Raw genomic sequence first — 16,318 nt, forward strand, 5'->3', positions numbered from 1 at the left:
TAGAAGTATCGCTTCCCCTTGTGAGTAAAGTGCCTGGAGTGAGAGTGAACGAAGGCTGATAAGTGTGTGTGTGTGTGTGTGTGTGTAAGAGAGAGAGAGAGAGAGAGAGAGAGAGAGAGAAAGAAAGAAAGAAAGAAAGAAAGAAAGAAAGAAAGAAAGAAAGAAAGAAAGAAAGAAAGAAGGAAGGAAGGAAGGAAGGAAAGAAAGAAAGAAAGAAAGAAAGAAAGAAAGAAAGAAAGAAAGATAAGGAGAGAGAAAGAGTGTGGTGTGTGTGAGAGAGAAAAAGAAAGGGAGAGAAAGACAGAAAGAGACAAAGAGAAAGAAAGAAAAAATAATAGGAAGGAAGGGAAGAGAGAAAAAAAAACTTTGCTATTATTTTTAATTGTTCCATTATCTATCATGTGTTAATATTTTACACCACTAAGCCACACCCACCCAGTCACATGACCACCAAGCCATGCCCACCAAATAAGCCACGCGCACAGAACTGGTAGTAACAAAATTTGAATTCCACCACTGACCCTCAGTCAATTGCAAAAGGCAGTTTTACTTAGAACACCTTGCATCCTTATTTCTTGTCCAATCCTATTCATTGTTATTATGTTATACTGGATAGAGAATACCAGTTCGATGGACAAATTGACAACATACATATGCCTGGAATAAACTTAAATGGATTGATTTATGACTAGATTGCCTACATTAAATTCTTATATACAGCATTTAAAAAAAAATAACCTCAGTAATCTTTAGAAGATTAAATGTGTTGGATTAACACAGCATTTTTGCAAAGATTTCATTTTCTTGTATTTTATGTACCATGTTTTGTGGAATTTATGGTTTCAATTTGGTAATTAAAAAAAAGATGAGAAAACGAAATCTTACAATCTTACAACAGAATCTTATGCATGACACTAATCCGGAGCAAATCTTTTCTGTCTGCGGTATATGCAGCCAGGTATTTTTATTGGTTCTAATAGATAATTGTTAACAATACAAATTACATTTTCAGAGAGTTGGATTTAAAATGAGTTGACTGTGAGATGAATATTCTGCACTTCAATTGTTTGCACTAGTATCAGATCTTTAAAGTAAAACCTTTAAAGTAATGTGCTGTTGGAACATGTTGAAGTTGATGTTTTCATCAACTTGTGATAGAGACTTGTTACTTTTCTGTAACTAAGGGGGAAAACTTATGTTATTCATAGCTGTATGAATAATAAATGGGGAATAGGAACGGACTATGATCATAGCTTTAATATGGCACAAATTTTGATTCTTTCACTGAAAAGTAGCCCTTTATTTGTTCTACTTTGTGTTCTCTATCTTGCTACTTGCTGGTTGCTAAGCAACCGCAAGACCATAAATACTGTTTGCATAAAGCATCAAGTTTATTTTATATGCCTCAAAAAACAGTAATTGGCAACCTTATGAACAGTAGCTCTGTGTTCAGATGGACTTCATCTTAATTGTAGAGGATGCTATGTCATCCTGACTTGCATTCAGAAAATAAGGACATTCTGTCATACTTGAAGCTCGGTGTTTAGCCAAGCAAGGATTTCTGCCCCCAAATGATCCAAACTAAAACATAACAAAAGTATTTTTTCAGTCATTGTACCTCCTTTCCATTTATTCCATAATGTCTTATCAGGGACAGCATTGGAGGAATGTGCTATAGTGCTGTCTTATAGCAAATGGGCAACCCCCCACTCCATATATTAACTGTATGTGTGTGTCTTTTTCTTCTCACCCTTTGATCACAAAGTAGCACTGGCATTGTTGAAGGAGGACTCCCAAAATCCTCTCAATATCACATATATTCAACTATATAGAGTCTAATTATATTGATGATATCCACATAATAGAATAAGGTAATGGTAAAGATTTTCCTGTTCATTCATGTCCGATTCTATGGGACACTGCTAATCTCCTTTTCTTGGCTGAGAGAGCCAGCACTGTTTGAAGATGTTTTTTGTGGTCAAGTGTGGCTATATGCCAAAGGTGTACAGAACGGTTTTACTTTCTCACTGAAGTGGTTCCTATTTATCTACTCGCATTTGCATGCTTTCATATTGCTAGAATGGGCAGGTGCTGGGGCAAGGAACAGGGTCTCATCCTGGAGTACAGCACTTGGGTCTTGAACCTGGGGTGTCAGCTTTCCAGCTGATAAGCTCAGCATCTTTAACCACATAATACATAGAATATAGAATACTTGATTGCAGCAGCATTCTTAGCCAAATTCAATCATTCTGTCTGTCTGTCTATCTGTAAAAACAAATAAAAGCAGAGAAAACATTTCTGATTTTTAAACCAGTCTCTTAATAAAGAAATCAAACCAGTATTCTATCTCCACAACCATTCCAGAGTTTTTAAGATCTGTGAAATTTTACAATGCCAGCATACACAAATTCATGCTGTACACTAAGTAAGTACACTTAGACTGCAGAGAATTTGGATGCTTCCAGGCTTCACTTTGCTAGCGCAGAGGAAGTCAATTAGTTAGAGCAAGTGCCCCCACCCCTGGGCCACAGCCCACTACTGGGCTGTGGCCTATTTGGAACCAGGCCATGTGAGCAGTGGATCAGTACACACACAGTTCAACTTGTACGAGTGGCAGGCCAGTGCACACGCGCTGCTCAACTTGCATGAACAGCAGACCAGTGTGCATGGCCACATGTGTGCAGCTCAACATGAGCAAGTCGATTTGCATGCGCATGTGCGCATGCCAACCTGCTGCACACAGAAATCGAGCTGCACCTGCATGCATGTGCGCCAGCCTGCCACTCAATAGTCAGTTCATGTCTATAGAAAGCTGCAAACAAGAGTGCTGGGTTAATTCTCAGAAAATCCTGTAACTCATGTTCCAAAGGAAAAAAGGTAGCTTTGCATTCAGTTGTCATTCACCAATTCAGGGCCCAGGACTAAAACTCAGACTGAAAAAAAAAAATCACCCGAGTCAATTGAACTTTTGATATTTGATTATCTAGATCAGTATTTCTCAATCATGGTGTCTGGGGAATCCTGGGAGTTGAAGTCTACACATCTTCACATTGCCAAGGTTGAGAAACACTGACCTAGACATTTCTTTCCATTTGGGGAGATCTGACTGCTTGTGTTCTGGAAAATTTCCCTTAGGGCCAGGTTTGTGATACTATATAAACTGCTCCAAACTTGATTGCAGAAAGTACAACTTCAGCAACGGAGTGGTCAATGCCTGGAATGCACTACCTGATTATGTTGTTACATCCTTTAACGGCCACTCCTTTAACCTTAAACTATCCCTATTGACCTCACCCTATTCCTAAGAGGTCTGTAAGGGACGTGCATAAGTCCACAATTGTGCCTACTGTCCCTGTCCTATTGTCCCCATTTATTTGTACACACACATGCATGCACACAAAATATGTATCTCTAGACTTTCTTTTGAAACTAACTCCCTTCAATTCTTTCTCTGTTGGAGCACTCTGTGCATAACTTAAGAATTACACACCAATTTTCTTCAATAGAGAAAGGAAAAAAGGAATACTCTATATGAATGTCTGTATTTGCTACTATTGCTGTTCTGATTCCTGGAGTATCTTAATCTGAGTAGATGCCGACCTGGAAAATTTTACAAAATAAACCTTTTCGGATAGAAGTTTGGAAGAGATTGCAATGTTTCTTTAATTATTTAAACATTTTTATAGACATCCATCTCACAAAATAGTGATTTGAGGTGACATTCCTGTAGTCTGACTCTTGAATCTTGTCTATATGCTATTTATCAGGTTAGGCAAGGGAACTAAGAAGATAAAATCTAATGAGAATGATAAGTTGATTTTACTGTTGTTCTTAGTAATGGCACCAAACCAAAGCTTTCAAGATGTGTAATATTTCATTTTAAAACATCCATTTACTAGGCTATTTATACATTACAGTTTATGTGAGTTTATATTTGTTATTCTTTTGTAGTTTACTGTGCTGAAAAGAGAATATCTGTTTGAATAAAATTTCATAGACACAATGCAATCATCTAGCTATATGGTGGATGTCTGAACATAGATAAGTTTATTAAAATAGAAAACTGCAATCCCATGTCCCAACATTAAATATTGTTTCATCCTAATGTACAGAGTACAGATGTTAATATTAGCAATAAAATTCATCTTTTGTTATTTAATGTAATTTGTTCTACAGGCTGTCACTTGAGCAAGATAGGGAATAGTATTAGTTTATTAATCTTTTATGGATTCACCTTTTGGGACCAAGCTTTGCGCAGAGTTGAAAATCAATCTAATATCTTGCTTAAAATACGGGCAATCCTCAACGTATGACCATAATGGAGCCTGGAGTTTCTACTGTAAATCATGATGGTTGTAAGTTGAAGCACTGATGCGACTAGTCTGATTTTATGAATTTTTGCAGTGGTAATTAAGCAAGTTATGCGGTTGTAAAGCAAATGTGGTGGTCATTAAGCAAATGTAGATGTTGTTAAGCAAATCCATTCATTCCTATTTGGGTTTTTTGCCAGAAATTATTAGAAAATGTTGTAAAATTGCTGCAACTGGTCATAAAGATGAGCTGCTTGCCAGCTATCTAAAATGCGGTCATGTGGCTGTGTATATGTGTGTGTGAAATCCATTGGAATTCAGTAAGCGAGTCATAGGTAGTTTTTCAGGGGTTTGTTGTAACTTCAGACGACAAGTAATTGGTCATTATGTGAAGACTACCTGTACTAGATGTAGTTGTTAAGTGAATTAGCAGTCATTAAGTGATTCCTTTTTGGAGACCAGCTGGGACGATCACAAATAGTGATCACATGACCCCCAGTTGTCTGCAACTATCATAAATGTATGCAGGTTGTCAAGCATCAAATTTTGATCACCTGCCTATGGGTTGTTAAGTGCAAGAACTGGCCACTTTTTTCAGTGCAGTTGTAACTCAGTGGTTCTTAAATGAATAGTTGTAACTCGAGGACTAGCTGTAGATCAATCTCCAATAGTTATGGAAGGACCAAATCCAGTTGCCTAACAGCATGACCAAGCACTCCTTGGTGAAGTGAGGCATGGCCTATCTGAAGAGAGGAAAAGCATTTTCTTTAAATTTCCTTTGCTATGGGCTAGGAAATAATCAAAGGCAATGCCCTCAGCACATTGCAGGAACAAGCAGCAGGGAGTGTTCATGCCAGGATAATGTAAATAAATAAAGTACAAAGTCCATCAAGTGCTTTTTACTGTCCTATAATTAAAAAAAAAACCCATTGCATGATATAGCTATTAATTATCACTTGAGCATATTTGCTGGGAACTAAATTTATAATTTGTTTTTCAATAGATATATGTGTGCAGAGTATGCACTCACCAATATAATCAGCAACATTTTTTCTCCTATTTTCTTCTACAGGGTTACATAGCATCACAGAGGACCTAGGAAAAAAAATGTTGGGTCATTTTCATCCATCCAATTAATGGGAGCTTAACTTTTAATTCTAACTTCATATCTTATTCTATTATAAGGTTCTGTCCAACTGTATGAACAAGCCAGACATCTGAACCGTATTGTACCGTACAAAATTCATTTACTAGGTCAATGACAAAAGGACGCAAATGTGCTTAACATCTTAAATAGAAGGTTAGGGATGGATGAGATTATTCTTTTAAGAATGAAAGACATAAAGAGCTTTCTATTTCAAGAAGATGCCTTTTTTTAAATGTTCTATAAAAGCACACAACTATCTTATTTTCATTATCCATGGATTTCTCCTGCCAGCCAAGTCACTAGGTTTTCTTTCTGTTTACACATATGTTTGAATAACATATTGATAATATTCTTGAATATTATCATGTTCTTGAAATGTGAAATGTTATTTTTAAATTTTATTTATTTGTTTTTATCCTCCCTTTGCTTTTTTTATAACTCAAGATAGCAAAAATCCCTGATACTTTTCCTTCTTTTATTTTCCTCACAACAACAACCCTGTGAGATAGGTTGGAGTGAAAGAAAGTGAGAAAGAGAAAGGCCCAACATCACCTAGCTGGCTTTCATGCCTTAGGCCAGATTAGAACTCACAAATCTTCTGGTTACTAGCTGGCACTTGAACATTAGGCCAAACTGGCTGCCTATTTTTGTAATCTCATAATGGGTCTATCAAGTAAATATGATGGTTAATATTTAAAAATAATTCTCCATGAAGTAATTATTTTACATTGCTCAGGATGACGTAAACATACTATAAATGGTTCATTACTCATACCTTTCATACACATGCACAAATTTCTGAATTCTTAATTTCTAGGAAGACTTCTCTGTGTACAGAAAGAAAGGAAAGGTGTATTTTGTTAACTAGGTAACTATGGACTTCCCTAAGCCATGGCTTCATCTTTTCACCATCCTAGAGCAATTAATCCTTGCGCGGCGGGGGGGACTTTTTTCATTTCTGATTTTTGTACAGTTGATACACATTTAAACAAGGAAACACTAGCATTTCTGTATTTTTTTGCATCCCTCTTTCTTCCTGTCAGTTTCTTTAGCCACAGGGAATGCAATACATTGGAACCTGCAATTAAAAAAACCCTGAAATTGCGGGATTCTAGGCAGAGCTTTATAAGTGAGAAAACTATTTAAGATAGTACAGAAGGCAAATTCAACAATGAAATAGGCATAGATAAGTTATTTAAAAACAAAAACAAAATTCCCAGAGAATAAAGTAGTATCTAACCCTCAAGAGATCTGATTTAAAATGAAGTGTGTGGGAGTGTTTTTCCACATTTACAGGTTGAAAAGCACCTCAGAGACTTATTTCAGACTTCCGCAGTTCCCAGAGGCTGGAACAAAAGTACTGTTTTCTTTCTCTAGAAAATTGAGCTTCTGCAGCTTTTCAAGTTGCAGATGACACCCTTAGGTGTATGAACCATTTTTTTTTTCAGACATTTCTTTAAGGCTCAATTACATAATGGGTGAGAAAAGCCTAATTCTTCTCTTCAGCTTTTTGTTTGCTACATTTTCATCCCATCTCCTGTATGGAAATTCAGGCTTTAAGAAAATAAATCTTCGTTAGTGACAAAACTTCCCATTCCCCCCTACAAAAGCTAAGCCAGAGAAGAACGGAATGTCATTCTGCAATGTACTACATTATGTTTATTTATTTAATTTATTTATTTTAGGAAGTTTTAGGAAGTTTTTTTGCACATAGCAACTCAACTTATAAGAATAAATATACAGTATATAGGACTTGTGGACTTCAACTCCCAGAATTCCTCAGCCAGAAATGCTGGTTAGGGAATTCTGGTAGTTGAAATCCACAAGTCTTAAAATTACCAAGTTGGGAGATTGCTGATATAGAAACTGACCCAGACTAACAATAGCCTACTCTTAAAACAGGCACAACTGAAATTTTGTCAATGATAACTGAATTCCACTCCAACTCTATTTGTTGAAACCGTATGTGCCCTTTTCTTTTTTCTCTTTATTTCTGGCTCTTCCTATGGGTTCATATCTTGTGCTACTAGCTGATATGTTTTAACTATAGTTTGTTGAAATAGTGGCTTAGTTCATGCATCTGGTCATAAGCCACAATTTGTGAACCCCAGGGCTCAATTAACATAAAATAGTAAGTCCTAATGAAACAAACCAGATTATAATTTACTATTATAGCCAGTCTCTCACTCTAATTTCAGTCTTTCCTGTATACAGAGAACTTGGTCATTCAACTTGATGCAGATAGTTTGTATGAATTAATTCTCATTTTCACTTAGCCCCCTGACCTTCAGGTTCCTTAAAAAAAGAATCTTACCATTAACTTGTTGATTCTTAACGCACACATTTGGAATTTATTAAACCTTTCCTATTCCCCCATTCCTTCCCACCCAAAACAAATCCTAATGTATAGTATTTTACAATCAGTTTTCTAGTATATCTGCATTTCAGAAATTGTATACCCGGTCAAGCATCTTCCACCAATAAGATCCTTGCTAACAAGATAATCCAGTCTGCCTTCAATAGAGATTGTGTGCAGGCAGTTGAATAAATCAAATAAATCGACTCCATGAGGAGGCTTGCCAGAAGCATTACAGTTCTCCTCACCCATTCAGTCATCAGAACACTGTTTTAAAAGACACACACACACACACAAAGCAAGATAAAGCTGACTGTTCCTAGATTACTATTTTTTTGGCCAATTTACAGTAAGAAGGAAGCATTCATAAAACGCAACTAATGACAGTTTCCTATTGCAGCTAAGTGGGGATTTCCCCCCTTCCCAATTCAAGCTCTGCTTAATAGGTTATAAATACATCTTGAGGAACTACTTAATTATAAAAGGCTTTACGTTTAGAGAAAGAAATGTGGCAATGTCTGCCTTATAATGGTTTGGTTTGAACAGTTGGCAGATACGCCAGGAAATCCTTCTCTACTGAATTTCCACCGCTTTAATATCTACTCATTAGAGTTGCAGATTTAAATTAAGTAGAAAATGGTAATTTATTAGGCCATAGTTTTAATCTGCAAATCCTTTTTCAAAATTTAAATCTTTTATGTTAAGATTTTGAAACTCCCACAAACATTTGACAGCATTTCAAGTTAATATTTAAAGTCACAAATCTATTCACAGGTATTTGGGACATAAAAAAGTTGCCTGAAATAATCTTTGTTGTAGGTACAACAGCAAGTGTTAGGAATATATTTATGCCAAAACTGCACATCAGTCCAAGCATTATGCACAAAATGCCTCCCCCAACCTTTTCTCTTTGCAGACATTTTATTCATTATGAAACAGATTGATTTTATGCCTCAATGTAATTCTGAGCTTTGGCATATCTATATTTGAGGGATTAATGAGCTCAGCAAGATGGATAGAAAAAACCCTGCTTGTCATAAATCAAGGCTACTTGTTGCAGAATTGCCTATTTAATCAGCAGCATGCCCCCATATGGTTCAGTAGGATAGACTAATCAAATTGGGAATAAACATGTTCTGTGTAGAATCTTAGAATTTAGTCATAACAGGACCAAAGGAAACTTAAACATTTCCTGTCGGCCTAATTCAGGGATTTTTGAGATCTAACAACGCTCACTCACGTCATGCAGGGAAAAAAAATGGGATATTTCAGAAAGGTTTCTTTTTAAAAAAAATGTTCATACAACCCTCCAATGTATTCAGTAGAAAAGATATCTGTAGCTCAGGTGTGAACTGTGGGGTTCTTAGTGGTCTCTGAGCTTATATGTTTGCTTGCATGTTTCATCACTCACCTAGGGAATATCATCAGTGCCTCCAATGGATGTTGAACATTGGCTCTCTAGTGTACGTTTTGGACCTGGGACTAGATCTCAACAAAACACTGTGGCTAAATAGGCATTAGGATGTTGTTTCCCAATTCAGTCCCCTGAAACTCCTGGGCAGCATACAAAATGTTGAAATAATGGATAGTACAGAATGCAGCAGCTCAAGTAGCTATGGACAAATCCTGAGTTGGTCATAGCACACCTAGTGTGAAAGTTGCATTGATGCCTAGTTGGCTTCCAACTTAAGTTGCTATTGTAACCTTTAATGTTTTTCACGGTTTAAGGTCTGGATAACTGTGGGGTTCCCTTCTCCCGCTAAAACTTCTAGAATAGAATAGAATAGAATAGAATAGAATAGAATAGAATAGAATAGAATAGAATAGAATAGTTTATTGGCCAAGTGTGATTGGACACACAAGGGATTTGTCTTGGTGTAAATACTCTCAGTATACATAAAGAAAAGATACATTCATTAAGAGTCAAGAATCATTATGTACAAAACTTAATGATAGTCATAGGGTACAATCAACAATAAAATCATACTAGGAAACAGTCAATATAAATCGTAAGGATACAAGCGACAAAGTTACAGTCCTACAGTCACAAGTGGGAGGGGATGGGTGATAAGGAGTGATGAGAAGATTAACAGTAATAGTAGTGCACACTTTGTAAATAGTTGAACAGGGTTGAGGGAATTATTTGTTCAGCAGAGTGATGGCTTTTGGGAAAAAACTGTTTTTGTGTCTAGTTGTTCTGGTTTGCAGTGTTCTTTAGCGTCATTTTGAGGGAAGGAGTTGAAACAGTTTATGTCCGGGATGTGAGGGCTCTGTAAATATTTTCACAGCCCTCTTTTTGTCTTGTGCATTATACAGGTCCTCGATTGAAGGCAGGTGGGTAGTAATTGTTTTTTTCTGCAGTCCTAATTATCCTCTGAAGTCTGTGTCTGTCCTGTTGGGTTGCAGAACCAAACCAGGCAGTTATAGAGGTGCAGATGACAGACTGAATAATTCCTCTGTAGAACTGGATCAGCAGCTTCTTGGCCAGTTTGAGCTTTCTGAGTTGGCGCAGAAAGAAAATTCTTTGTTGTGCTTTTTTGATGACGTTTTTGAAGTTAGGTGTCCATTTTAGGTCATGTGATATAGTAGAACCTAGAAATTTGAAGGTCTCTACTGTTGATACTGTATTGTCTAGTATTGTAAGAGGTGGTAGTATGGGAAGATTTCTTCTAAAGTCTACCACCATTTCTACAGTTTGTTCTGGTTACATCACGAGGCAAGTTGTATAACCTTCTGTCTGTATGCAGATTCATCAGTGTCTCGAATGAGACCAATCATTGTTGTGTCATCAGCAAACTTCAGTATTTTAACAGATGGATCATTTGAGATGCAGTCATTGGTATATAGGGAGAAGAGAAGTGGAGATAGCACAGAGCCGTGGGGGGTTCTCGCCCAGTAAGGTCTAGTAACATGGACCGTTCATATGTCCCTGCAATCAGAGATTGCAGAGACTTACATGCTCCTATCCTCTTTAATAGTGTCCTCCACATTTAAGTGCTATTGTACTTTATGATCTTCAAAACATCTGTGAAGACTTGGCTTTTTCACCAAGCCTTGAGGAAAAGGCTGCTTTGGTTATCACTCTGGATAAGTAGTCATTTTAAATTGTCAAAATCATTCCGTGTACTGCAACTTAATAATATATGGTCTTGGTTTTAAGATTTGATTATTTTAAGGCAAATTTCAGATTTGAGGAGTTGTACATCACTTGATTGATTGGAGAAGGCCTGCCATTTTTTTAAAAAAATGTAATAAATAAAGATTTGAGCTGGTGAGATGTGATCCTGTTATTTGGCTTCGCGTTCGTGGTCGTGCCACATCTTCATGGTGGGCATCTGTTCGCTTCATGTATGGATCGGAGGGGTTTGAAGCGGGTAGTGATGCAGCTGCAGTACAGCTTCTGGTCTGTGGTCGTGTCTCATCTTCTGTGTGGGTGTGACCGCAGCTGCATCACTACCCGCTTCAAACCTCTCTGACCCATACATGAAGCGAACGGACGCCCACCATGAAGATGTGGCATGACCACAAACATGAAGCCAAACAACAGGATCACAGCTCACCAGCTCAAATCCCCCAGCAACTAAGACTAACCTGAGCACAACCAAGCCCCCACCTGAACAGAACACACCCCCAGCCAATCAGAACACAGCCAAACCCCCAACCAATGAGAACATACCCCCACCCAATCAGAACACAACCAAGCCCCCACCCAATCAAGTCACACCCCCACTAGCAGCTAAAAGGAAGAAGCAGCTGCAAGCTCACATTACTCCGAGAAGCACAAAGCCAAAGGCACAAGCCTGAAGATGATGAATGAGACTTCATCAAAACGTCGCCTAGATACTTCCAATTTTATGCGGGAGAAAACCCGAATAACCAAAGATCCACATACAAATACCCGTGAAAACCTCAGAAAACAAATATATATACATATATACATACATACATACATACATACATACATACATACAGGTACTTACATGTACGGTATTCAGCTTTGTTCGGGTATTTTCCCATGTCATTATAGTTGTGCTTTTAAAGTTGTAGCAACGTTGTACCAATACAGAAGCCTGATGATGGCAGATGAGATTCTGCCAAAATGTTGCTACAACTTTAAAAGCACAACTATAATGACGTGGGAAAATACCCGAACAAAGCTGAATACTGTATATGTATAGGTATATGTATATGTATCTCCCTCAGAGAGGGGGACATTTTATTTTATATTTTATTTTTATTTTTTTTAGTTTAGTTTAGTTTATTATTTTATTTTCCAATGTGGAAGCCAATAACAAAATATTCACCATATTCACCATTAGCAATACTAATGATCCCATCAAGGCAAATGGTTTTTTTCCTGTAACATTTATTTATTTATTTATTTATTTATTTATTTATTTATTTATTTATTTATTTATTTATAACTTGCCACTACTATGTAATCTCTCTTGGCTGCTTCCAAGGTTTACACTATAATAACAATTTAAACATTCACTGTAAAACACTAACATAAGTGGCAAGGGGAAAAATGCAATAAGGGGCCTTTGATGTTTAGAATTTACATTTTAAAACTTTGTTCCATTATTTTCAGTGGAAATGTCCAATCTTATAATAAGAGCACATTGTAGTATTCATGGTCCAAATTCACCAGTGGCCACCACTGAAGGATTTGGAAGTATGTTTTCTAGGATAAATAATGTGACTCTGATGTAGGTTTATTCTGTAACGCTTAATGCTGTCTTTGTTAAAAATGCATTATCTCAGTGTGTCCCATCTATTCCTAATGGTTATCCCTTTAAGAATGAGGGGGGGAAATGGCTTCGTGAAAATCAACGGGAGCTAAATTTGTTGCCATTTAATATATTCAATGTTCAACACTGCATGAATGCATGGAATTACATCTTGAAATGCTAAATTTTCAATCTCAAGCCTGCTTTGTGTGGAATGTACCGTAGGACAGAGGGGAAAAAATGTTTGAAACTGGGTTCATTTTTCCTTTCCCTTCTTGTCTTCCAGGGCAGAACTGTGGAGGTTTAGTACAAGGCCCCAATGGGACGATAGAAAGCCCAGGATTCCCTCATGGTTACCCAAATTATGCCAACTGCACATGGATCATAATTACAGGCGAACGTAACAGGATACAGTTATCATTCCATACCTTTGCCCTCGAAGAAGATTTTGATATTTTGTCCGTTTATGATGGGCAGCCGCAACAAGGGAACCTAAAAGTGAGGTAAAGTAAAATCTAGTCACTCCTTGTAAATAATATAGAATTCAAAGTTGTGATGTGAAGGTGGTTTATTCACTGCTCTGTTTGGCTGTTTCACATCTGAATTTCCCTGTAGAAGACAAAAACCTTTTGCTTTGTGCAACAGCAAAGAGATGTTTCCTCATGGTCATGGCTTGGTGGGCGGAAGGATACTGTAAAATCTCCATTCCCTCTCCACCCCACTAGCCTACTTTCCAGCTCCATTCTCCTGTGCAGGGCAAGAAAATTAGCTGGGACCGGGGAGGCAGAGAATAGATGGGGGCAGGACCACTTAGAGGTGGTATTTGCTGGTTCTCCAAACTACTCAAAATTTCCACTACCGGTTCTCCAGAACTGGTCAGAACCTGCTGAATACCACCTCTGACTTGGACCATTCAATCTCTGTTAGGCTGCTTGTTTGCTTGCATGCATGCTTATATATTTATTATTGTTCTGAAGCAATTGTGGCATTCCAGGATAAATGTATTGTTGGAAATGTTTTGTTTCTGTTCAAAACGAGAACTTTTGGTATTTCTTAAACCCATTTAGCTTTGCTATTAAAGATTGAGGGGGGAGGCATGGAGATGTCCATATTGGCTTGCTATTCAGCTCACAACCCGCTTGTAAGAAAATGTATTTCTTTCTTCAAGTCTGCTTCTTGTTGTTGAACAGAACAGATAATATCATCACAACAGTAAAATTCCTTTTAAGTCTAATTGATGTTCTTTTTAATATTTATACATTTTATGCGTTATTTTATATTCCTTTTACATAAAGGAAACAAGTTCTGCTTCAAAGACTTCTTAAAAGTGGGCTTATTTAGAAGAATGCTATATACTGTATTTTCATTCTAATACATTTTGATTTCATGTGTTACAGACTTACTTCTTATAGTCACATTATGTTAGAAAAATCTAAAACTTTCCTTAGTTATATTTATATGGTTTCTCAGAACTTTATCAAGGATGAAGATCCAAGAACAAATAATTTTCCCTCATTAGAAAACTTGTTGAATTGGGGAAAAAAGGGTCTTAATCTACAATGCAGTGAATTAGTATAGACCAAACATTATCCACTGAAGATTTTGCATAACTTGTATTTGAAACCAAAACTATATGTAAAGTAGGTGATCAAACTTCCAGTGGTTCGCCATTGTTAAGTATGGCCGGTGGGTCCCATGGATAGATGAGGCGTGAATAGTGAACAACAGCTCTTTATTAAGCAGATAGATTCTGAGACAACAACCCTAGCCGCGGCAGCTCTTTTTATAGAGCTGGCTGCTGCTAGGCAGCCAATGACAGATTTTCGAGCTTGCCGTGCTTGGTTTTACCCAATCGCGGCAAACCCCATACGAGCCAATCAAGAGTGCATACAGCATCCAATCACAGCCCGGCTTTCCCGGGCCAATAGGAATGCAGGTCTTCAAGCCTGCTAGTATGGAATAGCCATGGTTCTTCAAACCATATATGGATCACTGTTATTTTAAAAGAACTGTAGAATTTAGATTTGAATGAAATGATTGTCCTGAGAGAGGACTTAAGCCTCTTTTCTGAACCACAACATAGTCAGGCATGGCGGGCAAAGAATATCACTGGACTTCTAATTCTTAAGTTCCAAATGCTTTATTATTGATTCTCTTACTTCCATTTTCTGAATCACACTGGAGAAAGAAGGATCTGCAGTGGCTAGCATGATGAAGAATCTACTGTGGGAGTTTATGTCCCCTTATTTATGATGCCTTTTCACTAGAAATCTTAAATACTCTTTCCTGCCTCGACTTGAGTCGTGAATGGGGCAGCCAAACAAAATAACAAGGTGTCTGCCTCCATTTTGTCAGTGCTTCTCCCAGATTCTACTTCACCTTGGAAGGTTACTTGATTCCTTCTCCCTTTTAGTATTGCAACAGCATCTCAGTCCGCAGACTTCAGGATCTTCTTTTATAACAGCACTGTTTAGGTTGTTCTTTAAAAATATTGTGTAAATGTATGATGATCTGTGACTCAGCAGTGTCTTGCTGCCACATTCACTGTAATGAGCAAAATAGTCCTGATAATGAGTGCCATCACTAAAATAGCAAGTTCTAACTAAATAGAACAAAAAGCTCTAAGGAGACACTCTTCACATTTTATACTTCAAGCGGTTTATTTTAGACAATTAACAGCACTTATGACAATGCTGAAATATAAATACAATATTGAGGTCAGGAATGATGATATCTGTTGTGCAATTCTATGAAAATGTATTGCTCACTGCATAATGCATTACACGCACGTGTCTTAAAACTGTGAGGTTCCCTTTGAGACTAAACTTACACAATTTTAATAGTACAAATAATTACTTAAAGATATTATCATCATTTCAGCCAAAAACTAATTTTTGCAAATTGAATACTTTGGGGTAGTATTTGGCTCCCATTTTATTGATATAGACATTATTTATTTATTTAAAATATTTATACAGTCATCCATCTTACAACCAATTGTGGGCAGTTCCCAATTATCTTAAAGTAAAGGTAGCCCGCTCCATCTGAAAGTCTGAGCGACTTTTCCCTTTAGAAGATGTGCTGGCTTTGCGCATGTATGATATGCATCTATGTGAATATATGTATCTGTCAGAAATAGGTTCCAAACAATTTTACACTTCAAGCGGTTGAAGTGTAAATCAATGGAATCATAAGAGGATATTCTAGAAGTTAATTGCCTATCAAATAAAATATTAAATTCACATAATTAATTGATCCCAATATACATTTAGGAAATATTTTCTTCCCAATTATTTTCAGCACCAACTCACAAACAACAACAAAATAAAATAAAAAATAAAAAATGGGAGAGATATTCCATTTTTTAAAAACACAGAAATCATTGGAGATCTTCATTCAACTGTTTAAAAGAAATATCTACTTCATTTTATGTATAACAGTTTAAACAAATACAGTGAGAATTATTTCTCACCATAGGAACACACAAACTTTTGCTGTTTAAATATTCTTATCCTGGTTAGCTTTAGATTGTATCTTTCTGCTTGCGGATTGCTATACAGCAATTTACAGCTTCCAAACAAATTACAAAATATTAAACACAGCATAAAATCAGTATAATTAAGGGAGGTGAAAGTTCCTGCCAGCCTGCATTCTCCAAAGGCTTCCTCACCTTGCTTTCCAGCGCCCCTCCTGTGAAAGACAAACTAAGTGGGAATCATTTTTCCAGGCTGGATACTTCAGTGGGAAGTGCCTTCATGGCAATAGCCATCAGGAG

The 16,318-nt window shown here is 37.0% G+C and overlaps 1 protein-coding gene across 1 annotated transcript in view; it reads left to right on the forward strand.

Annotated features, from left to right (window-relative positions):
* The window catches only part of CSMD1 (CUB and Sushi multiple domains 1), a 1,143,868-nt gene that overhangs the window by 283,941 nt on the left and 843,609 nt on the right, over nt 1–16,318 (forward strand). Inside the window, exon 2 of the mRNA XM_087916392.1 lies at nt 12,830–13,046. Within this exon, the coding sequence (XP_087772518.1) occupies nt 12,830–13,046 (217 nt within the window). The remainder of the gene's footprint in view (nt 1–12,829; nt 13,047–16,318) is intronic.

This window comes from Pseudonaja textilis, chromosome 1, assembly GCF_049901715.1.
Source record: "Pseudonaja textilis isolate UNSWEBS1 chromosome 1, rPseTex1.2, whole genome shotgun sequence".
NCBI classification, from domain to species: domain Eukaryota; kingdom Metazoa; phylum Chordata; class Lepidosauria; order Squamata; family Elapidae; genus Pseudonaja; species Pseudonaja textilis.